Source organism: Antechinus flavipes, chromosome 4, assembly GCF_016432865.1.
Source record: "Antechinus flavipes isolate AdamAnt ecotype Samford, QLD, Australia chromosome 4, AdamAnt_v2, whole genome shotgun sequence".
Taxonomy (NCBI): domain Eukaryota; kingdom Metazoa; phylum Chordata; class Mammalia; order Dasyuromorphia; family Dasyuridae; genus Antechinus; species Antechinus flavipes.
The window spans coordinates 199,417,046-199,440,442 of NC_067401.1; the positions used below are offsets into that span (position 1 = coordinate 199,417,046).

Consider the following 23,397-nt stretch of genomic DNA (forward strand, 5'->3'; position numbering starts at 1 on the left):
ACTATATAGTTTGTTCTTAAGTTTTATGAAGGATGGATTGGGGAAGAGAGAACCGGGATCAGCACTATAATGGCAGATCTTGCCTTCAATTTTGGATTTACTCACTACTTTCCAGCAGAGTACAAAAGCAAAAGAATATGAATCAGTTGGATCATTTTTTGTTAAAAAGTTTGCTGACCTCTCCTCTTCTATATTTCTTACATATTTCAATGCTTGTTTTATTATAAAGAATGAAAATGTAAGTTTAAGCATGGTCATTCTAACCTGCAAAGTGCCTATTTTCATCACTAGATGGTGCTCACACTGTTCTACTTTTTCTTATACTCCTCTACTGGACTAGATAATGGAGAAAATGATTTCAAATCCATTTGGTTTTAAACATTATTAGTTCAACAATGTAACAAATGGAATAACATCAAATGAGTTTTTAAATCTATACAGGATAAAAGAATTTATACATTTGGCCTATAACAATGCAAAAGTTTTTGTTCCAAATGTTTGCCAAAATTAAGTAACAAATTGTTTTGTTTTGTTTTGTTTTACACAGGGTGGCTGGGTATTACTTCAGAATTGTCATCTTGGTCTAGAGTTCATGGAAGAATTATTAGAAACACTACTTACTGTTGAAGCTAATAATGAGACTTTCCGAGTCTGGATAACTACTGAAGGACATGATAAATTTCCAATCACATTGCTACAGGTTAGTCACAAGACATCTATAAAATGGTTATAATTATATATTACCTGTCCCCAAAGGAGTTGACCTGAGGAAAGCCTTTGGAAATTTCATAGTATTATGGAAGTATCAGTTGTTAAATTACTCTAGCTCTACAAATAAATCTGGAGTAATTTGGAGAAAATCAGAATTGTTCAGGCCACTAACAGAATTTGCATTGTGAAAATCATATGTTGTAATCAAGATTATGTAGTTAACATTTCCACAAGTGAATTATATCACTAGATACTAATTTACAGCTTATTGGCTGTATTCAATTTAATTAATGGGTCTTTGGTTGAATTTCAGCTAAAATTATGTGTACCATAAATATGTTGTTTGACTTCTTTTTAATTAGCGCTTTTTGTTTTCTTGTATGAATTTTTCATAGTAAAACTAATATATTTGCTTTTTATGACAGACTTCTATAAAGTTCACTAATGAACCACCCCAAGGGGTACGTGCAGGTTTGAAAAGAACATTTGCTGGAATTAATCAGGACCTCCTCGATGTCAGCAATTTGCCCATGTGGAAGCCAATGCTGTACACTGTGGCTTTTTTGCATTCCACTGTACAGGTATTCAGAACCAGTTTCTGTATTCACTATATAGCAAACTGAGCGACTATATCTCCTTTAAACAAGGATAAGTAAATTTGCTCTTGATTGTCATTTGTATTCTCTTCCTGTCATATATAACTTATTTAGATTTTATTGAGATTCCCTAGATTCTTCATTTCTTTAATAACCAAGTTATTAACCTGTTAGACCAGTTGTTCTTTGGTTCTGTTGTCAATTTTATCAGTTAAACCCTTTTTCATGTCCTTAATGAACTGTTCTCAGAGATACGACCAGCATAATGATAAAGCAGAAAGGGACTCTACATACCCTAGGTTTGAGGAGCTTCAAAACTCTATTTTGCATTTTAAAACACATTTAATGGAACATGAAGTATTCGAGTTTAATTTTAAAATCAATTTTAAGTATAATTACTAGATAATAGTCAACTATTTTGGTCTTTTATATATTACTACATTAGGGGGTGGGAAGGAACTTCTTCTGATTTAGTTGATTCCCAATATCACCTTTATCTCCCATAGCACACTGCTGACCACTCCAAACCAAATATGTGTTTCTTTTTCTTAGAAGAAACTTTTCTAACATATTCTTTCATCCTTCCCTTTTTTCTAAACTGAAATACAAATAAAAGACAGAGTAATGTCCTTTTCAGTCATTTCTCTCCTAGGACAAACCACTTTGTTGGGCTCTATTATGGGGCCTATACACATCTAAAGAAGAGCTCTACAATCATTATGTATGTGTATGTATATATTTTGTATAAACATATATGTATGCATGCATACATTTATATATTCAGATCTACTGGCCTTTATTCTTCAAGAGAATGGTATTTAAAGCTAATATTTTGTTGCTTTTTCAAAATTTTATTATGGCCCTTGAATTTTAATTTTAATATTTTAAGACCTCGCAGACCTTACATACTAAATTATGTCTTATTTAAGCTTGTTAATGGATTTCAAATCTACAAAGACTATATTTTATGCTATCATCCCAAGTGGTGATAATTTGATTGTTCCATCTTGCTTATTGAAGGAATATGTAGCTTTTGCCCCATAATAAATATGCAATGATACTGTGAACAATTGTTCTGGGAATTCTGTAGGGAATGTATAAGGAATTTAGATTATTAAATAAGGCCCCTTCTCCTTTCTCATTCTCTCTTAAATCCTAGAAGCCTATTACTTACCTATCTATTAGTGGTAGTCTTCTAGAATTTAGTAAATAAATCCATATTGATTTATACCTTTGTGAGATATTGTAACTCAACTACATTTTTCTCTTAAGTTAGAAATTCTCATTCTTTCTTGTGTCATGGACTGCTTTGGTGTGAAGTCTTTTTGGACTTTTTCTCAGAATCTCACTTATATAAATGCATAAAATAAACTATCAAAAATGAGATTGCAACTAATGATACCGAAATGAAGATATCAAAAAAAAAATTTTAAGTATATGGACCCAGTTTAAGAAACCTAGCCTAATATTTTTATCTTTTTAGACAAGATTCTAAGCTGGAGGGGTTTGTCTCTTACAGTAACTTTTACATCATGGTAAAAAATATTCTCTCTGATTCACACTATCCTTCCTATAACACATTTTATTGATTTTTGTGATGGCAGCAAAAAGACAATAGGTGACCAGAAGAAAAAACCTACAATTACTCCCTACATCTCTTTTCCAGTACTGTAACTAGGTGACTAGATCTGGAGACAGGAAGAGCTGAGTTCAAATCCAGCCTCATATACTTACTAGCTGTGTGATCCTGGGCAAGTCACTTAATTTCTGTTACCTCAGTTTCCTCTTCTGTAAAATGGGGATAATAATAGCACTTCCCTAACTCTCAGGGTTGTTATGGAGATCAAATGAGATATTTGTAAAGAGTTTAGCATATGTTTTGGCACATAATAGGCATGTAATAAATGCAGTGGGTACTACATATATATATATATATTTTTTTTTTTTTTCTAAAAAAAACAAACAGTTCTTATCATCACTTTACTCCTTAAAAAGCTACAGTGAATCTCAATGCATACCAACTCTCTATCTTGGCATTCAACGCTCTTAGCAGTTTCACATTACTTACCTAAACTTAGCATTTGTGGCTTGCCAACAGAAACCAAAAGAAGTCCAGCCTATGCTTATGCCCGTGCCCAGGACTCCATTCAGTGTAGCCAGAGGTAATTTACCTCATTCAAGACGTCTTTTCTGACCCTACCTGCCCTTGCGCATTGGCCTCCAATCAGTGTGCTCACCCAGCCTGTTCAGCTCCGCCTTCTCTGTGGCCTCCAATCAGCGTGCTCACCCAGCCTGTTCAGCGCCGCCTTCTCTGTGGCCTCCAATCAGTGTGCTCACCCAGCCTGTTCAGCTCCGCCTTCTCTGTGGCCTCCAATCAGTGTGCTCACCCAGCCTGTTCAGCTCCGCCTTCTCTGTGGCCTCCAATCAGTGTGCTCACCCAGCCTGTTCCCCTCCGCCGTCTGTTTTTTGTAGCGTCTTCTTGGCGTTCCATTCTGGTCTGGTACTTCTCTCAGCTTTGCTGCCTGAGTCTTCTGGAATATAGGACTATGTTTCTCCTTTCATTTTCTAGTTCAGCTGCACTTACCCATAGGACGGTATTGCTGAACTCTAGCTCACCCCTCTTTTGGACCAAACCAAAGAAAGCTGCCCTCTGCTGGCCTCTATCCTAGGGCTTCTCTGAAGCCTTAACCAGAATCAAAACCGCTCTGGCTCTATAGGAGATTACATCAACATCTTTCCACTTGACAATCCACTTTTTCCATGAAGTCAAGCCTTGGTTAAATGTCTGGCCCATAGTGATCTTTCCTTTTCCTGAACTCTCATAATACTTAGATTCTCTGCCACATTAAATTTGATGCTGTCAGGTATTAGTCTAGATTTCATTTGTTCTTTCCTAACTAGATTTACTTGTAAACTCCTTGAAGAAAGAGGTTTTTAATAATACACTTCTTTTGTATCTCCATGTTGCCAAATAAAATTCTGGGTACCATAAGTACTAGTTAAGTGGAATAGCACAAGTTATCGAAATAAACTGAACAAGCCCCTGATTTTGAAATCCAAATAGATTTATAGCACCCTCGTGATATTATGCAGAAGTGGGTAGAGGAGGAGGGATTTGGTTAAATTCAGTAGGTAAGTTTTGAGTCCTCTACTTGGTTTTATTGGGTAGTCTTAACCCTTAAAGAGAACAATAGAGGCACTTTCTAGAATTCCACACCATCTAACAAGCATTTATCAACTGCCTATTCTGTGTAAAGACTAAACAAAAGGCAGTACAAACCAAGAAGTAAATACTAAGAATAGTAATGAAGTCATTTGGAAAAGAAAACCTAAAATTTAACATTCTTTCCTCGTTATGATCTAAAACAACGCTTTTTGTTTTAAGTGAAAATAAAAAACAACTTGGAATGAAAACTTTTAAAATGAAAATTGGTAGTAAGGAATATAAATGTGAACCTAATGTGAGCATTTTGAGCAATTGTCAAAGAATACATTTTAAAATATAACTAAGCTGCAATTGCTTAGTGCATATAAATGGTAATGTTTTTATAAAGTCAAGTTAAGCAGCTCTGGGGAAAGGAAAAAAATCCTTTTCACTCAGTTTCATGTCTAAATGAACAGTCCACTACACAGGTAATACCCAGTTTTCTCTCCCTCCCACTTCCTCCCTCAAAAGAAGGCAGTAAACATCACATCTTTTTTTGATAAAATAGTTAGGATTCCTTTCCTTTTTGGTGTCCATGACTGAGGAAAATAGGGAGTAAAGGACTAATACCAGCAAGAGGCACTTGCTTATCTATATTTCTGTGACTGCATAAACCTGGCTCTGCTTTAGAGGCTGGTGATTTGGGAAAGGTTTGTTATCAGTGTTCTTTGGAGGTCCGGCTTATTCTGTTCATATCTTCAATACTAGATTTCTGGAAATATCCTAATCGCAGATTTGAAGTTAAATAATAAAGCCTTATATGTGTGTGTATGTGTGTGTGATAAGGAAAGCCATACTAACTTAGAATCAAACCAGACTCTTCCATCTTACTCAAAGTTGGATCTGAACCACTACAATGAAAATGGCCTCCTTTGTAGGTGGCAGAAGATTGAGAGGAGGTGTTTACTTTTCATTTACTTCACATCAAGCAAGTATCTGTCAGGAAAGACTTGTGTGCTCAGTAGTGTGGTATGGGGCTGCACAGGAAAAGAAAGAAGCTTATATATTCATTTCAATGTCATTTAACTGTTTTTCAAATAATGTTCTCCTGTCCAAAATTTCATAGCAGATAGTGACTTCATTCTTCTCTACAAAAACTTCTTTTAGTGAAGGATAAGTTTATAAGGACAAACCTTAAAGATATATTCAGGTTTTGCCCCTGAGACCATGAATAAGTTGCTTAATTTCTGGATTCCCTATACTCTCCAAGACTTTGTTACAGACAAATTTCACCCAATTTTTATAGGCACAAGGAGTTCCCATACAATGAAATCACAGATTCAGGCCACCACACCCCAAAAATAAATATTTTATAGTTTAAAATGGTTCTACTGTGAACACTTTTTGAACTATAACACTTAATCATTTGATTTCTATAAAAGAGAGTAATGTATTTTTAAAAACTTCAAATTATCATTTATACAAGATACACGTCAAAGCTGACTACTTCTTACAGTGAACTAAGTGTCTCATATCATGATCTTTTTAAGCTTATCTTTTGTACATATAGTAGGACAAGGGCTTTCCTATAGGCATGCTGGACCAAGGTGCATTTATTTATTAAGTAAACAAGTCAGACTCATAAAATGTTTTCTAAATGTCACACAACTGCTTACATTGGTTACAAAAAGTTATGGCTTAATAGGATCAAGGTGAAGGATGGGAATTGTTTATATTTTGTTTCTTTGTATACCCAACTGCTAATGCAATTGCCTGGCACTTGGGAGGAGCTATGCCTCAGAAAAAATTAGGGACCTTAAGAGGTAGATTTAGGAAATTGGTTGTATTTCAGGCAGGGGAAGGGTTAAGAAATGAAATACTAAATTCAGAGATGCTACTAAAACAAGGATTTAATCAGGACTTTGGGTAGCAGTGGAGGGAAAAGCTAGCATGGTTCTTCTATGATTGGCTTTTACCATACTCTCCCCAGTTTACTTTGTGCTTGAAGGTAGGACATGGTGGAAGAGAGGGGGAATAGTAAAGTAACAAAGAGAAAAGGCAAGAAGGGAAAGGCTAAAGGGGCACTCGAGAAGTCAAATTCTACATATTTAGTATGTTGGGAAAGCACTATACAGTCTCCCACCTTAAGCTCTGGGGCTACAATGTTAATAAGTGGCTATTGCTAATAATCATTTATAAAAATAATTACTTGGGGATCAATTATAGGCACAAATATACACTATCACAGGAGAAGGTAATGAATTAGGGCTTATCTGTATAATTGTCATATATGTATAAAATCCAGAAATACCTGTACCAACACTTAACACACCATTCAGATGTCAGAGAATCAGAACAGTGGAAGAACCCTTGTCCTGTGACAGTAGTTCAGCTTTCAATGAATCTTCTCTGCCCACCTCCACCCCACAATGAGTTATCCTAATGGCAATATTTCAACCTATTTAGTAAACAGAAAGGACAGTCAGTGAGGGAAATATAGTGGTGTTCATGTAATAACATAAAATTTTTGATAGATTTATTATGTTTATATCAATATATTCTCTCTGTGTGTGTGTGTCTCTGTGTGTCTCTCCCAATCTCTCTCTTCTATTATAAAATTACCTTGTGAAACTAGAAAATAATTTAAATGACCTTAAGTCACTAAAGCAGTGTTTTTTAAAAGTAAAAAATATGGGACCTAACAAACATTTTAAATTTGAACATATTAAAACCCAATGTACCAACAATAAAATGTATTCTTATGAATCAACAATGGAGTTGCATTCTTTTAAATTCAGAGATACTGGTTTTGCTCCAAGACAAATGGTTTCAAGGTCTGTTCTTCATTATTGTTTGGGTATAGAATGACCAAAAACCATTTCTGTTGGCTGATGTATGCGCTGCTGTTTATTAAGACTGTGTCAATTTCTTTAGGCTTCTCTGATAGTTCTTACTGTTCTTGTTTATTAAATTTCATTCCATTAAAAAGAAACAAACATCAGATTGAAAAAAAAAGAAGTTCCACTAAACATTTGTTTTTCTGTGGTTATTTTTTAAAGGAACGACGCAAGTTTGGTCCCTTAGGGTGGAATATTCCTTATGAGTTTAATTCAGCTGATTTTTCAGCAAGTGTTCAGTTTATACAGAACCACCTTGATGAATGTGATATCAAGAAAGTGAGTAGTATCTTTTCAGTTCTTTTTAGTTGATAAGAAAACTCTGATCTTGATAGTTCATACCAAGTTGGGGGATGAATTGTTAGATTATCCTTCAACAATTTTCTTGTTCAGATTTCTAACCCCATCCTCCAGGAGAACACGCAGAAACACACACACACACACACACACACACACACACACACACACACACACACACTCCTTTTGTTTCTACCAAGGTTATAAATTTTATCACCTCAGGTATATCAGGAAATCAAGAAAAGGAAGTAAAAAATTACAAAATCTATCTGACCATATGTCCTACTTGAGATAACTTATAGGATACATATATACTGGTGCTTCCTAGTTATGGATTTTCTTTGATAAACAAATTGTAAACTATTTAACAATACAAATAAGTGAGCTATGTTTAATCCATAATAAAATTTTTCATGTAATTATTTTTAGTATTTTCAAGAAATACAGGGCTCCTATTACTGACCCCCACTTACTCAACTCTCTTTTTGAAATCAAAGTCCCAAGATGTTATAATTGTTCATTTTATTGATAATGGTTATAACTATTTTTTTTTAAACAGGGAGTATCATGGACTACAGTACGCTACATGATTGGAGAAGTACAATATGGAGGCAGAGTCACAGATGATTTTGATAAACGTCTACTTAATTGTTTTGCTAGAGTAAGTCAATTTAGAAAAACCATAATAATACATTGTATTACAATTACTGTCATTATTTAGGTTTTAATAGCACAATTGCTTACAAATCCATCCTATATTCTACTGCCAGATTAGTCTTCCTAATTTATAGTGTTGAGCATCATAAATTCTTTCAATGGCTCTCTATCACCTATAGAATTAAATCCAAATTTCTAAATTCATTCAATCAGCAAATATTTGTTAAGCACCTATGATATGTATGTGTGTATATATAGGAAGACTAATCTGGAAATTTTTTCTTTGGAAACTCATTGATGGCTTATTAAATTTATTTTAAATTGGATTATTTAATTATTTTATTTTTTTCTGCTAATCTGGGTAATTTATATTTTTGCAGATTTTCATCCATTTCATTTAGAATGCCAAATTAATTGGCATTTAATTGTGCAAAAGGCTTTTAACAGTTGTCATAATTTTCTCTTCATTGGTAGTGAATTCACTCCTTTCATTTTTGATACTAGCAATTTGGTTTTCTTCCTTTTTAAATGAAATTAAGCAACGTTTTTCCTATTTATTGGAGTTTTTCATAAAAACCAACTTTTAGTTTTACTTATTAGTTCAATCGTTTTCCTACCTTTAATTATATTAATTTGTCCTTTGACTTTCAGGATTTCAAATTTGGTGTTTAATTAGGGATTTTTAATTTGTTCTTTTTCTAGTTTGTTTTTGCTGTATGCTCAATTCATTTTTCTCTGTTTTATTGCTATAAGCAAGTACATCATTTAAGATATAAATTTTCCCCTAAATACAAATAAAAAAGCTTTTAAAAAGAAAATTTTTGTATATATTTCCCATGTTATTGATCCTTTCCCCTGATGATTCTCTTTCATTATTCTCATTTCTTTTCCCAAATTTTCTTCTAATTTCCTTTTTAAAATCTTATTTTTAGTTCTTCCAGGAATTCTTTTGGGGCCTGAGACCAAATTAAATTTTTATTTGAGGCTTCACATCTTGTAGCCAGTTGGACACTATTGTCCATTTCTAAGTTTATTACTTGAAATTTCCTATCACCACAGTAACTGTATCTAGTTAAACTCTTTTGTTGTTGTTGTTGTTTGCTCATTTTTTTCCTGATCACTTTTTTTCTTTGTCACTTTGTATTTCATGTGAGAGTTGGATTCTGGTACTGCACTATCCAAAGTTTTTTGTTCTGGAGCTCTAGGCTTACTAAAGGCTTTCACTAAGCTTCAGGACTTAGCTTCTTGCTTTCTCTGGCAGGTAGACTTCTCTTTTGTCTTGGATTGGGGTGTGGAGCCTCCCAGTTGGCCTCCCCTGGGATTTAGTTGCCGGCCTGATCCAAAGATTTTACCTTGCTACTGGATTGCTATGGTAACAGAGTCATTCTGATGGCTGGAAAAGGGATCCTGTTGCTGATTTGCCCCAGGGGTTGGGCCATGTTGCTGGGTTGCTATAGAAGCAGGACCTCTTTGCTAGCTGGTCTTGGAGGAGGTATTATATGATGATTTGCCTGAGAAATGGAGCCCTACTGCTAGATTGCTATGGAAATATGCTCTCTCTTTTTCTCTCTATGTCTCTGTCTCTCTCTATTTCTGTCTCTCTCTATTTCTGTTTCTCTCTCTCTCTCTCTCTCTCTCTCTTTCTCTCTGTCTATGTCTCTCTTTCTATGTGTCTGTCTCTATGTCTCTCTGTCTCAATGTGTGTGTGTGTGTGTGTGTGTGTGTGTGTGTGTGTGTCTCATATCTAGCTATTGGCCAGCCTTGGGGCAAGAATTCATTATTAATCAGCAATGGGATCAAGGCCTTGCTGGTAGCTTGTGCTGATGGTGGAATCGCTGGGATGAGGCCTTTTCGGTGCTAAGACCATTCACTTGCTTAATGGGCTGCTGATTTTTGCAGAAGGATAGGGGATGGTCCTAGGCTTGGAATCTTTCTGCAGGCCCCCTGCTTTGAGGCTGGTTGATGCTACTAACCTCCCACACTGAGAGTCTGGTAAGCTGCTTCCATGCTTCTAGATCAATTTTGAGGAAATTTTCTAGTTGTTTGGAGGGAAATTTGGGATATCTTCAGAGGGTTCCTACCTCATTCCATCACCTTGGTATGTCAAGTTAAATGGTTTTAGATGTCAATTTAGGGTTTTTATTAAGTATTTAGCTGTCTTTAATATCACTTTGTCTTTTTTGTGATTTGCCTTTGCCTCCAAAAAGAGCAAAATTCCATAATGAGATATTGAGTTATAGGAGTAAAGTACAGCAAAATACAGAGTACTTCAGAATAAACACTGACTGAAAAGATGGGGAATAGAAAGAAAATAATTTGTCAGTGGTAAGATTGTATTACTGACAAGAATCATACTTAACTCTGGATGCACCTCGTGAGGTTTCTGCCCTAACCCATGACAAACAGGATGACCTATACACATATATGTTCAAAAGGATAGGCAAGGGATTAGAAGTTGCTATAAAGGACACTTGTTACAGGTGTAGACCTGTAATTGTAACACAATGTCCATCTTAATAGTGTGTTTTGGTCTAAGATAACAAGCACCCCAATTCAGATTTCTTTCAGAACATACACGATATAGTAGTGCACATACAAGGAAAGCATATAAGCAAACTACCTAGAGTGGTCCTCTGCCACAAAGAGATCCTGTCTGTCTCTTTTGTTCTTCCTCCTTCCAAAGCATTCAATGCTATATTTACGATTCCAATACCAAACCAGAAGTCCAGAGACTTTCTAGTTTCTAATGCTGCTTATGATCAACCAGCAAACTTGGAGAGAGGCTGGTGTGTTTATCAGACCTATTGGCAATAACTGTTCCCTTCTTGCCTCAGGAATTACCTGTCTTATCTTCCAGCTTTTCTTCAATTTAGTACTTAGAGTGAATCATCCATTCTCCTGGGAGCTTTGTTCCCTCTTTTTCCTTCACTACTCCCTACCTCCCCCAAGGAAAATTCTTCTATTATATTCTAAAACTCTTGTCAGAAATCTGACTTAGTGGGTACTTATGTCATGGGACCAGATAACCTCCTTCAAGTAGTTTTAGCAAATCTCATTTTGATGTCTATTGACAAGTACAAGAATTGAAATATATAAATAAAAGCACTAGAAAAAATCAGCATAATAAATATAGAACCTGAAACCAACCAACAAAAAAAAAACATTTTAATCATTGTGCATGTCTATAACTGTACTGAATAGAGATTCACTAGTATTAACTCCACTGCAAAGATATATATATATACATATATATATATACATATATATATATAGACTTAATATAATAGTTCTGAGATCCCTTTTTTCTCTATCCTTTCTGACTCTCTCTACTTTGTTTATAATAAGAATTTGTTGTAGTTATTGTTTTCTTTAGTCACAGAGTTATAGTTAATGTGGGCTGTATTTTTGCTGTCCTTTGTTCTGAATCACTTTATATTTCTTTTCATTCTTCATAATCATCATTTCATATAGCATAATGATACTCCATTGTTCACATATTATAATTATTTCAATCATTTCACACTTGATGGACTCAACTTTTTTTCCCTTTTTAGTACAGATTGATCTCTTAGTTCCTGTCAATAACTTCCTTAGAGTATAGGCCTGGTAGAAGATCCATTGAGACAAAGGCTCTGCACTCTCATTATTCAGCTCCCAACATTTTTAGGTGTTTAAGAAAGGAGAGGGTCAGCAGAGCTGGGAGTAGCAAAAACTTAACAGTAAGAGCTTGCCACAAGTGAAATAGATAGTCCTAAGAGAATGTCAAACCAAAGCACAGTTGTCACTGTCAGGGATGTTGTTGAGGGAATTTGGGATAATCTACATATGGGATTGAATTCTTTCTGAGGTTCCTTCTACAGGAAGAAACTCCTGAATTCTGTGATACTGATTTTGTGACTTCATAAAAGTAGGTCTATTTGTGATTTTAAAACAAGTTCATTAATGCAAACTGTGTTTGTTCTTTTACTCTGTTTCTATTCTCTTACTCCATTTTAATTAATCAAACATTTATTAAGCATCTATATGCCAGATACTTTGATGATAACTGGCAATAGGAGAGAGCTAGAAAAAGGACTTTCAATGCTATATTGGAACATTTTGTCTTTGATCTTGAAAGCAATAAAGAATCACTAGAGTTTATTGAATAAAGGGAGGGAAGGGGAAGGCTATGATATGATTAGATGTATGTTTTAGGAAAATCATTTCAGTAGCTGACTGAAGGATGGATTGCAATGGGGAGAGTTGAAGAAGGCAGATCCACCAACAGGCTATTGTAGTTCAGGTGTGAGGTGATGGGGACCTGCACCAGATTTGAAAATCATTTTAAAATGAATATGAAGTAGTCTTTTCAAGTTCATCATTAGAAAATGGATTTTTCAAATGGAATGTTTTCTAGATGTCTATTTGTGGGTTATGTAGTAACATAATCTCCTAAATGTTTGGGCAGTTGTTTGGAACATTGTACATCATCAGTTTATCTGTATTCTGTGCATCTGCTTCCTTTAACTCTGACCACATTTAGACTCCATATATAAAGTGAGGTGAAAACTGATTAATCTAACTGAGGAGAAAATTTTAAGAAATTTAAAACCTCTTTTTCCCCTTTGGAAAATATTTGTTCCTTAAAGGGTGATGTGGGAAAAGCACCAGAAATAGTCTCATATAATGAAAAGCATACTTGGGAAGTCAAAAGTCTTGGACCTCAGCTGTGCTTCTTTATTTACTTATAACGTGTCCTTGGGCAGGTCATTTCCCATGTCTGGATTTCAACTTTCTCATGTGTAAAATAAAGATATTATTATTTGTACTACCTCCCTTAAAGAGTCATTATGTGGAAAGTACTTTAGATGCTATAAATAGTATGAAAAAGAGGCTAAACCCCAATTGTGTTTCTGTTTTGACCTACTTTTATAAATTTGCTTAATTAGTATTCATTTGTCCTTATTCTCTCAATGGTGAGAATAATATTAATAAAAACCAATGTAAAAAGGTATGGCTGCTTTCCATGTTTATATTTAAATTCTTACTATTTATATTTTATAATTTTGTTTTACATAGGTTTGGTTCAGTGAAAAGATGTTCGAACCAACATTTTGTTTTTATACGGGTTATAAAATCCCAGTATGCAAAAATTTAGAACAATACTTTGACTATATACAGTTACTCCCTTCAATGGACAATCCTGAAGTTTTTGGTCTCCATCCTAATGCTGATATCACGTAAGTTCTTAAACTTTCTGAATTTATAGGCCACATTGATAAGACTAGCCTTACAGCCTATGCTTTTCATTATATCTCCTTATCAGGGCCATAAACTGGATTTCTGGTGTCTGAGGAAAAGAGAAAGGGGTATCATAAGTTGGGAAAGATAGTGTGCTTCCTTTCAGAGCATGTAGATTTGACCCACTAGCTAGATGACTTAGACAAACTATTTAACCTCTCTGGTCATCTGTGAAATAAAAAAGTTGGAAGTTTTTTAGCTCTAAATATATGACTCCATGATTCTACCATATAGGATGTATCTACTTTACTCATTGCATCAAGGGATTATTTTATTAGGTAAAGTCACACACTGGAAAAGAGGACTGAGTTAAGAGTTCAGAGAGAGATTAGAGTAGTATGAGAAGACTTTATGAAAGAGGTGCACTTGAGCTGGTCCTTGGAGGATATAGACAGTATTGTGCTGGAGCCATCTCTAACCAGCCATTGTGGGTACTTACACCTCAGAAATTCCACACTTCTCTCTCAGCCTTGACATGTCCTTCCAGATGTCATGGGCCTCTTCAAGAACAAAGGACAAACAATCACAACTACTGGGACACTTAAATGAAGATATTCTAGGTAGTTGGAAATAAAGAACTTGAGAAGAAGTAAGAGATTTTAGCTCACTATAAGATTTAAAAGTCATTAAGAAGACAGTCAAAGCCATGAGAAGTGGACCAATTCATCAAATAATGTACATGGGAAGAAAAAGAGGCTAACCAGAGAACTTGGAGAATACCCAAAGTTAAAGATCAGGAGATGAAAAAAGGCTAGCTGAGAAAATCTAGAAGTCATCCATGAGGTAGAAATAGCCTTAGGGTTCTAGTTAGGCAAGTTGCTAATTAGCCCTCAGAGCCAAAACATTCTAAAAGTCTCTGTTGCTTTTTAAGACCATAGAGGAGAATTTTATGTTCTTTGAATACTTATATCTGGTTTTCCTTAAGGGATAGTGAGAAGAAAAGAAGACATTTTACTCTTATCTTTATTTATAAATATATGTTTTGGGTGCAACAGAAGATTCAAACTAAATGAATTCTTTAAAATAAGTAAATTCTTTCCCAAGTAATTGTGTACCTTGGAGATAGAAACCATAAAAATGTATACTTTATTCATGTTTTATTATCTAGATTTATAAGGTAAGTACTATGCAAATTCAACTGTTTTGATGCCAAAGACAGTTACTTATTTTCACTATTTAGTGTTTATGCATATCTTTTTATATTCTGTAAATTCATCAACTGCCTCATTACAACTTTTATATTCATTTTCTCCTAGGAAACATTTAAATGTGTACTTTCAGTATCAACCAACATTCTATTTAGGATTAGATTTTTTTTTTATGCTCATTGTTATTTCATGGACAAAGATATATCAAAACAAAGTTCTGTTTAATTTCCTCATTTGATACCAATAACTTATTAGATATTTAATTATCCATTTCATAAATAATTGTCCTGTTTCATCCAGCTTGCATTTTTCTTGTTTATTACTGTCTTTACTACTAATCTGGGATGATATAAACTGCAGTATCTTAGACATTAACTCTCCCAGGTCAAAGTTCTTCTGCTTACTGAATCACCAAAAGGAATTTCTTCTTTATTAATAACTGTGATTGTATATTGATATTCTAATTCAACAAGTCACCTCTGTACTTGTGAAAGGAAGGTATTGTGTGAATCCTCTATGGATACTTTATGGGAATATATAACCAAGAATTATTTGGGGTAAGAAAGCAAGCAAGGGTTAAAGTCTCCGGTGGTGGAGGGAGTATTGGTCTAAATATCAATAAGATATTCAATCTAGTGAAGATCAAAAGTAATTGAGGACCATAGTGAATAAGACCTCAGCATTCTACAATAGATGTGTCAATTCACCAATCATTTGCTGTTATAAATATTGTGGAATACTTCAAAGTAGTTAACTCTTCTAGTCAGTTGCTCTGTATGTCTTTCCTGAGGATGTATAATAACTTGGGAATATCCAAATTAAGATGTTAGTACATCTCTGGCATAGCCAAGAAAAATCATCTTCTGAACAACAAATGTCCTCTTCGTCTTCACAGTTCCTTCACACTAGCCATCACCAAACATAGACCAATGAGTTTATTCTCTGTCTCTCTTGGTCTCAGTCTCAGTCTTGGTCTCTGTCTCTGTTTTTCTATCTCTGTCTCTGTTTCCCTCTGTCTCTCTCTTTCTCTGTCTCTGTCTCTCTTTCTTTTCTCTTCTGCAAAGAAGAAGGCCACAGCTAATGAAGCTACTCAAGCTTTATTTATCAAATTGTGTCTGCAAAGTGTCATGGTCCCATATCTTCCATTTCATGAGTGTGGCAGTCATTTGGTCTTTATAACCTGAAGAGTGTTTTCCTGGTACCTTAGAAACCTATCTTGCAAATTTGTGACCAAAGATGAACTAGAGACCATTATTGATCACAAAATAGAAAATTTTGATTATATCAAATTAAAAGGCCTTTGTACAAACAAAACTAATGCAAACAAGATTAGAAGGGAAGCAACAAACTGGGAAAACATCTTCACAGTTAAAGGTTCTGATAAAGGCCTCATTTCCAAAATATATAGAGAACTGACTCAAATTTATAAGAAATCAAGCCATTCTCCAATTGATAAATGGTCAAAGGATATGAACAGACAATTTTCAGATGATGAAATTGAAACTATTACCACTCATATGAAAGAGTGTTCCAAATCATTGTTGATCAGGGAAATGCAAATTAAGACAACTCTGAGATACCACTATACACCTGTCAGATTGGCTAAGATGACAGGAAAAAAATAATGATGAATGTTACCGGGAAAACTGGGACACTGATGCATTGTTGGTGGAGTTGTGAACGAATCCAACCATTCTGGAGAGCAATCTGGAATTATGCCCAAAAAGTTATCAAATTGTGCATATCCTTTGATCCAGCAGTGTTTCTATTGGGCTTATATCCCAAAGAAATACTAAAGAAGGGAAAGGGACTTGTATGTGCCAAAATGTTTGTGGCAGCCCTGTTTGTAGTGGCTAGAAACTGGAAAATGAATAGGTGCCCATCAATTGGAGAATGGCTGGGTAAATTGTGGTATATGAATGTTATGGAATATTATTGTTCTGTAATAAATGACTAGCAGGATGAATACAGAGAGGCTTGGAGAGACTTACATGAACTGATGCTAAGTGAAATGAGCAGAACCAGGAGATCATTATACACTTCGACAGCGATATTGTATGAGGATGTATTCTGATGGAAGTGGATTTCTTTGACAAAGAGACCTAACTCAGTTTCAATTGATAAATGATGGACAGAAGCAGCTACACCCAAAGAAAGAACACTGGGAAATGAATGTGAACTATTTGCATTTCTGTTTTTCTTCCCGGGTTATTTTTACCTTCTGAATCCAATTCTCCCTGTGCAACAAGAGAACTGTTCGGTTCTGCAAACATATATTGTATCTAGAATATACTGCAACATATCTAAGATATATAGGACTGCTTGCCATCTAGGGGAGGGGGTGGAGGGAGGGAGGGGAAAAATCGGAACAGAAGTGAGTGCAAGGGATAATGTTGTAAAAAAATTACCGTGGCATGGATTCTGTCAATATAAAGTTATTATTGAATAAAATAAAATATTTAAAAAAAAGAAACCTATCTTGCAACTTCATCACAATTGTGTTTGAAAAACTCTTACATAGTACAATCCAAGGGAGCATGTGATCCTACTGTCAGAGGGCTTACATGCTGAACAGGGACAAAATAGACCAAAAAAATTAAACACCTAGTGATTGTTAAGTGCTTACTATATATATACACAACATACTAGCTCAGTGAAAATACCCCCAAAAAAGTATTAAGCTTGACTAAGAAGACAAAATTAATATGTGAAATAAAATAGTTTAATTTTAAACAGACTAGAAATTTGGAGAAAGGAGAGATTAGTTTAGGCTGAAGTAGTTAGAAAAGATTTCATAGTAGAAAGGGCTTACTTAAGGTTGGTTAGGATTTAGGATTTAAATCATTGGAGGTTAATGGAGAACACTATAAACAAAAACCCAAAGTGAAAATAAATATGATCTTCAGGAAAGATAAACCAGATTGATAGGATTCCTAAATAAGATTGGATAGCTAAATAGTGTCTAACTACACATAAATCAATCCAGGGAAAGGAGATCACCTGGCAGTTAATATTGTCTATAGATTTAATTTGCATTAAAATAAATGCATTGTGCTTATATAAAGGCAGCAAAAATTATCATTTCAGTAATTTAAATTGAGCATCCTCATGAGGAAGATGTTTTTACAATTACTTTGCTCAGTGAACAACTAAAGAGATACTGTTAAATAGCAGAAAGAGAAAAGGACTAGGAATTAGAATACCTTGAGTTTGAGTGCCATTTTTCCCTTATATTGTGGATATACTGTGTAGTAACTTTTGGGATATTGATTGAATCATTCTCTATAGCTTGGTTCTTCATCTGTTAACTGAGATCAGATTAGATAATCTCCAAGGTTCCTACCAGTTCTAAAAACGTCTATATAATTGATAGATCATCAACTAATTCTATCTTCCAAAACTTAAAGATCACATAAATCTACAAATAATCTAAGAGGCATTAGGGGATAGTGGGTAGAAGAGTCAACAATACTTAGATTTAAGTAAAATATCTAAGACATAATGGCTGCATGAGCCTGGCCAAGTCACTGAAACATAAAATACCCTCAATTTGCAGAACAGTTGTTGATCTGCATCAGTAGAGGGAATTATCTCAATAGGACCTCCACACACATATGAAATCATATGTCTGAGTTTCAAAAACAGTAAAGGGAAAAATGAACTATAAAGGGATATAAGTAAAAACATAGTCAGTAAAATAGAGATTTTTTAGTTTATGGAAATCAGTAACATTACAGTTGAACCATTTATATTTGTCTTTTAATTCAACTTTTCCTTCACATTAATAAAAGAACATTTTCAAACATTTTGTCTTAGCTCTGGTTATAAAACGTGTTTTAAAGGAAGACATTAAGAACTTGAAAATTGAGTATTATCAAAAAGACTTCCTAATGTGAATGCTATTAAAATGTCAAACAATGTTGTCAATAAGAACACAGAGGTTAGAATAAAATTCCAAATGACTCCGTTTTTAAAGAAAAGTTGGCTGATCCTTTGAAAAGAGCAGTGTCAAAAGTCTTCTAAAACAAAGCATGCTTTGAATATTGAAATAGAGCACTAAAGATAAATCACATTCCTGTTCTTACAAAAAATAGAGGCAATAAGGAAAGAGGGAAATTGCAGAATAATCCAGTTTGGTTGGAACATAGTATCTGTGAATGAGAGTGGTACTAGTTAAGGCTGGAAAACTATACCAAGTGAAAGTAGAAGGCCAGGGTGGGGAGATACTTTATTTGGAAGGCAATAGAGAATCATGGAAGAATTTTGAATAGAGAAATTGTGATAGAAGATTAATCTACTGAGCTGTAGATCTATCATATGATATGATATATTATTATGGGCCAGAACTTGAAACAAGGTGCTAAGTCACTGGAAATGATAGAGACAATGCTTATGTACTTCGTTCACACCTTTAAGAGTTCACACCTCTAAAAGAGCATATAAAAGGACAAGTCCAGTTGGGCTTCCGAGAGACTCAGAGCCAGGATTTAGTGTGAGATTCACAAGTCCAGGAGATTCACAAGTCATAAGGACAAACCCACTAAAGGACAAGCCCACGAGAGGAGGAGCCCACTCTCGGAGGCAAGACAGATTCATTCCAACTTCCCCCTTTGTGCGGGCTGGAGGCTTTGGATTCAGAGGGACAAGAGGCAGAAGCTGGCAGAGGCAAAAGACTAGTGACAAGAGTTCTTGGAACCAAAGAGAGAGATAGGCCTCTTAGAAAGCTAACCAGGCTATTTTGAAGGAGACAATAAAGGATCTGGACTTTAACAACTGGCTGCATTTGAGGTGATTATTACTCTGAACTTGAAACTAAGGCTGCTTCCAGAAGCCCCACAAGAAATCTGCTCCCAGAGAACGATTATATTTTAGAGAACATTACAATATATAATGCTATAAGGAATTTTTCTTCTTCTTTCTTTTTTTTTAATAACTTTTTATTGATAGAACCCACGCCAGGGTAATTTTTTACAGCATTATTCCTTGCATTCACTTCTGTTCTGATTTTTCCCCTCCTTCCCTCCACCCCCTCCCCCAGATGGCAAGCAGTCTTTTACATGTTGAATAGGTTACAGTATATCCTAGATACAATATACGTGTGCAGAACCGAACAGTTTTCTTGTTGCACAGGGAGAATTGAATTCAGAAGGTATAAATAACCCAGGAAGAAAAACAGAAATGCAAGCAGTTTATATTCATTTCCCAGTGTTCTTTCTTTGGGTGTAGCTGCTTCTGTCCATCTTTGGTCAATTAAAGCTCTCTTTATCGAAGAGATCCACTTCCATCAGAACACATCCTCAAACAGTATCGTTGTTGAGGTATATAATGATCTCCTGGTTCTGCTCGTTTCACTTAGCAGGGAATTTTTCTATTCCTAAAAGTAATAAGATCAAATAGGGAGATGTTAAAACAATTAGATGAGAAGAGATAAAGGCCTAAAGGTTTACTATTGTGACTGTGGGAATGGGTAGTGGAGGACTAATTACAAAGATTCTGAAGATAAGATTAACTGAGACTGTGAGCACACTAAGTACCATCATGTAGGAAAACATGCTAGAACTGAATTTTGAAGGAAAATGGAGATTACAAGAGATGAGGGCGAGGTGAGAAAAATTCCACAGGGTGGTGACAGGCAGGGCAAAATCAGGCAAACAGGAAAAGAAACACTCTAGGTGAGGAACAAGAAGATTAATATGTTAAGACTATGTGGTCTGACAAGGTAGGTTGGGACCAGGTTATAAAGGCTGTCAGAAGTGGGATTTGATTCCAGGTCTAGTACCTCTTTATCCATTATGTTATCCTGGCTCTCTACTTGATCTATGGAGATATTTTAGTTTCTGTGATTCTATGAAAAAGCCTCATAAGCTTTTTTCTCCCTTTAATTTTTGTAGTTCTAACAGTTACATATTTAATCTTTAATAATAATCATCTCTAGATGTTTCCTATCTCCACTCCCTGCCTTGGCATATTCTTAAGGATTTAATATTCTTGTCAGATATCAAAGCAACACCGCTTCTGCTGTTCTGGACACTATTACCAACATTCAACCAAAAGAAAGTGGAGGAGCAGCAGGTGAAACTCGGGAAGCTATAGTTTATAGACTAGCTGAAGATATGCTCAGCAAATTACCTCCTGATTATATACCCCATGAGGTAAGATGTGATATTCTTTAATTCTGTATTTCTCTGATGCATATGTGTGTCTCTTACTTTCATGTCCAAGATATTTATCTGTATGTCTTCTGTTTCCAGAACCAACATGTTTTAGTTCAATGCAATGCAACATTTATTAAGCACCAATTATGTGCAAGACATTAGCAATACAGAAATGAAATTATACAGCCCTTTCCCTAATGAGTGAGGAAGGAATATAACAGGTAGACCCAAAAGTATGATTAAAAAGTATGATAAAAAAGAATTTATTAAGAACAAAGAGTAAAAAGGTAAAATAATGAAAGAAATTTAGACAGGAAGGCAGACATGCTGATAATATATTGTTACCATACCATATCTATTTATCTAACTGAATTTTTGGGAATTATACACGGAAAAACATTAAACTGTCCATATCTTTTGAATCAGTGATCTCACTAACTTGGCATTTATCCAAAGAAAGCTAAAGCCAGAAATATGAGTTCATTATATGCCAAAATATTCATACCAGCAAACTTTATGATAACAAAGAAAGGAAACAAAAGGGTGCTTGTGGAATAGGGAATAGATTAAAAAACTATGGAAGATAATTGTGTTGAAATATTATCACTCAGTAAGAAATTATGACTGTGAGAAATTAAGAGAAATAAGATCTGTATAAATTGATACAGAGCAAAATAAATAGAAAAACAGAATATATAATGATTACCAAAAGAAAGCCTTAATTCTGAATAATTGAAAATTATTGAAAATGAGGGGACTAAAGAATCAATCATGGAATGTAATTCTCTCCTACTATGACAGAATATAATTGTTTTTCTGTGTCACCAAGGAAGATTCAGTCTGGAGAAGGGATGATTCCCAGAAATGATTGTCATAAAAAGAAAAAAAATAAAATATACATACATGCATACATACATATGTGTGTGTGTGTGTGTGTGTGTGTGTGTATGTGTATGAAGAAGAAATGTAAAAGGAAATGTAAAAGAGACTTAATTTTACTTGAGAAAAGTCATTGTCAAGGAAGACGTTATGGAAGAGACAGTTTCTAAGTTGTCATTTCAAGGAAAGGAGATAATTTCAACATAAAGAAAAACAAGACTTGAAAAGGATAATTTCAATCAAAAGGAATATGAACACAGGTGGAGATGGGAAAAGGCAGGGACAGAGTGGCGCCCAGTTGGTCTGGAAAATCCTATGCAAGGGACTCCCATAGTCTCAGCTATTTTTTTTAAGCTATTAAAGGTTAAAGGTTAAAAACCTTTGAAAACTTAAAGCTGCTCTATGACTTTGGAGACACTTTTTAAAAAGAAAAAGAGAGAGAAAAAGAGAGTAGGAGAAAAAGACTGACAGATTGGAACCATTTTGATAAGAGTTTTGAATGTCCAGTTCAGAGATTTAAATTTTATTTGATAAGCAATGTAGAATCACTGAAGATTTGGAAATGAAGTGGTGTGGTTATGGCAGTATTACTAGGAGGATTATTCCTGGATTGGGAAGAGGAAAAAAGAACTTAAAATAACTTTCTGTGCCCTATTCCCACCTTCCTTCAAATATTTTCCTATTTTCTTTTTGTGCTTCCTTTCCCTTCTCACTTTTTACTCTTCTATCTCACATACATACCCTGTGAAAGTATTATTACCTTAGCCTAGCTTAACTAGAATTAATCAATACTCGTTTATTAAGTTCTTACTATACGTCAGGCACTGTGCTAGACCATGGCGATAAAAATTAAAAGAATGAAACAATCTTTGTTCTAATGAAATCAGCATTCTAATGGCAAAGCAAGGGAGAAAGCAAGTTGGTTAAATAAATTTACACTGAACCATGCATGATGATCATTTTAGTTCTCTTCTCTGTGAAGGTAGAGGCAGGCCCTTGTTGACAGATGCCCCTGCCCCAGAACTTATTCTGTCCTCCATCATCATTGAAAGTGGGGAGGGGAGGGGTTGAGCCCTTGTAGAGGGCTGGAACTCTGAAAAGGTATACTTAAGACTCAGTATAGTTGATGAGATAATAATTCTTTAGCTGTTGATTTTTTCACTCTAGTCAAATACATATACCTAAGGTAATACAGTGATGTAATGACTCTCCTGACAAGTTGGCACATGCTCAAGTGTGGTCAGGGCATGCTCTGTGTGAGGTAATGATGTAATTGGATTGGAGTATTTAAAGGAGTCACAGACACAGAGGACTCTCTTGTCCACGTGCTCTCAGCCACAGCTCTCTCAGCAGCACCTCTAAGCCACCGAGAAGACATCAGGCTCCAGACTCCATCTTGGACCAGCCACTTGTCCACTTAAAGACCAAGGACTTGGGCTAGTCCCAAGGCCCTCCAGAGAGCTAGCTCAGACATTACAAGCCTGACCTCTTTCAGAGACTAAGAAAAGAGATTTCTGAGATATAAAGTCCTTTCACCTGTTATTTGTAGCAGTTGAACTTACATGGTTAGCCTTTTTTTTTTTTTTTTTTTTGCTATCAACAGCCCAAGTGGGTTGGGACTACTGCCACTGA

General features: G+C 35.0%; 1 protein-coding gene across 1 annotated transcript in view; it reads left to right on the forward strand.

Moving 5' to 3' along the window:
* Positions 1-23,397, forward strand: part of DNAH8 (dynein axonemal heavy chain 8) — a 402,529-nt gene that overhangs the window by 346,198 nt on the left and 32,934 nt on the right. The window contains exons 83-88 of the mRNA XM_051996876.1: positions 548-700; positions 1,137-1,292; positions 7,512-7,628; positions 8,206-8,307; positions 13,362-13,522; positions 20,727-20,883. Coding sequence (XP_051852836.1) covers positions 548-700; positions 1,137-1,292; positions 7,512-7,628; positions 8,206-8,307; positions 13,362-13,522; positions 20,727-20,883 — 846 coding nt within the window. The remainder of the gene's footprint in view (positions 1-547; positions 701-1,136; positions 1,293-7,511; positions 7,629-8,205; positions 8,308-13,361; positions 13,523-20,726; positions 20,884-23,397) is intronic.